The 1,577-nt window shown below is 58.5% G+C and overlaps 1 protein-coding gene across 1 annotated transcript in view; it reads right to left on the reverse strand.

The window, feature by feature from the left end:
- Positions 1–1,577, reverse strand: part of GRIN2C (glutamate ionotropic receptor NMDA type subunit 2C) — an 11,149-nt gene that overhangs the window by 2,152 nt on the left and 7,420 nt on the right. Inside the window, exons 7-9 of the mRNA XM_011362060.1 lie at positions 1,455–1,577; positions 902–1,062; positions 589–776 (exon numbers count right to left, since the gene is read on the reverse strand). Coding sequence (XP_011360362.1) covers positions 589–776; positions 902–1,062; positions 1,455–1,577 — 472 coding nt within the window. The remainder of the gene's footprint in view (positions 1–588; positions 777–901; positions 1,063–1,454) is intronic.

Consider the following 1,577-nt stretch of genomic DNA (forward strand, 5'->3'; position numbering starts at 1 on the left):
CAGACAAAAGGCCCAGACCCCCGCGGAGACCACGAGCACCTTCTTTGTTATTACTCTCATTACTCTATGGTACTGATGGAAAATCAGACCGTTCGTTATATATCTAACAGCATTGGAACTGTAAACTCGAAGCTCTCTCTGGGTTTTAGGGGCAGGCTCAGCTGGAGCCCTCACACACGTGAGCCCCTGGTGCCGAGGCTAGCCTGGGCCCCAGCTCTGACTAGGCAAGCCCTTGGCATTGCCCCAGGTAATCTTGAGATGGGAAAAGAAATTCAGCCATCCCCAACCCCCGCTGTGTGGCCCGAGCTCCTTCCTGTCTTCCTGCCCTTCAGGGACTCCCCAATCCTATTTCCTACTCCCTCCCTGCAAACCCATCTCTTCGCCAGTTCTCCATTCACTCCCTCCAAATACTCCCTGCCCCCCCCCACACACACACCGCCCCATCCGCTCACCCCAGAGACCTCCCCCTGCACACACACCCTGGGGACTCAGAACGGCGGTGATGCTGACCAGCCTTCTGCAGTCACCTGATCCAGCTCCATGACTCACCCTGGACCCGCCCCAGTCCCCGGCAGTGGCAGCACCCACCGTCCCCCAGGAACTGCAGGAGCGCCAGGTCGATGGCCCGCTTCCAGTGGGAGTCCTTCTGCATGGCGATGCCGTAGCCAGTGGTGGCAAAGACCTTGCCTGAGCCAATGGTGACCAGCTTGCAGCCCTCGTCCTTGCCCGCCATGTAATTGAGGACAGCGGCATCATAGATGAAGGCGTCTAGCTTCCTAGGGACAGGTAGAGCCCTCAGACCAGGGACCATGAGGGGTGGGGACACCAAACTAGGGCCTGACATGTCACTGGGGAGATATGTGGGTAGAGACAGAGGATGAGTTCAGGGCTGAGGACCCACCCCATCTTGAGGCTAGTGAGTGCATCCTCCACCGAGCGCTGGTTGAACTTGACCATGTGGGTGTGCATGTCACGGTAGTTGCTGCGGATGTTCCTCTCCGTGCTGCCATTGGGCACTGTGCCGAAGCGGAAGGGTGGGTACTGATCTTGAGGCCGCTGAAACTGTGGGCAGAGGGCAGCCGCCATTTGTGACCCTCCCCCCAAACCTTCTAGGCATCACCTCACCACCCACCCCCCGGCCCCATCCCCCAACCTCATCCCCAGAGTCTGCACTTGCATAGTGAGAGCAGAATGGTCTTAGATTCTGTCCAGGCCACTCCTGTGTTACAAATGGAGAAACTGAGGCCAGGACAAGGAGAGACTTACCCAAGGCCACTCGTTCAGTGGACCCGGGCCATCTCTCCCCCACCAGCCCCCACCTCACCAGGCTCCCCATCTCCTTCCTGCTCCAGCCTCCAGTTCAAATTCTACTGACTCCAGTTGTCCTGTGTCCCACCCAAGGCCTTCCCCTGCCCTCACATCCCCCCACCCTCCACCAGCGGTGGCCCCAGAACCTTCTTGTCACTGAGGCCAGACACAGTATCTATGTACTGCTCCTGAATCATGAAGGCAGCCAAGTTGGCAGTGTAGCTGGCGAGGAATATGACGGCAAAAAAGGCCCAGACCAGGACCATGAT

The sequence above is a fragment of the Pteropus vampyrus genome, unplaced genomic scaffold (assembly GCF_000151845.1).
Source record: "Pteropus vampyrus isolate Shadow unplaced genomic scaffold, Pvam_2.0 Scaffold72, whole genome shotgun sequence".
In the NCBI taxonomy this organism is placed as follows: domain Eukaryota; kingdom Metazoa; phylum Chordata; class Mammalia; order Chiroptera; family Pteropodidae; genus Pteropus; species Pteropus vampyrus.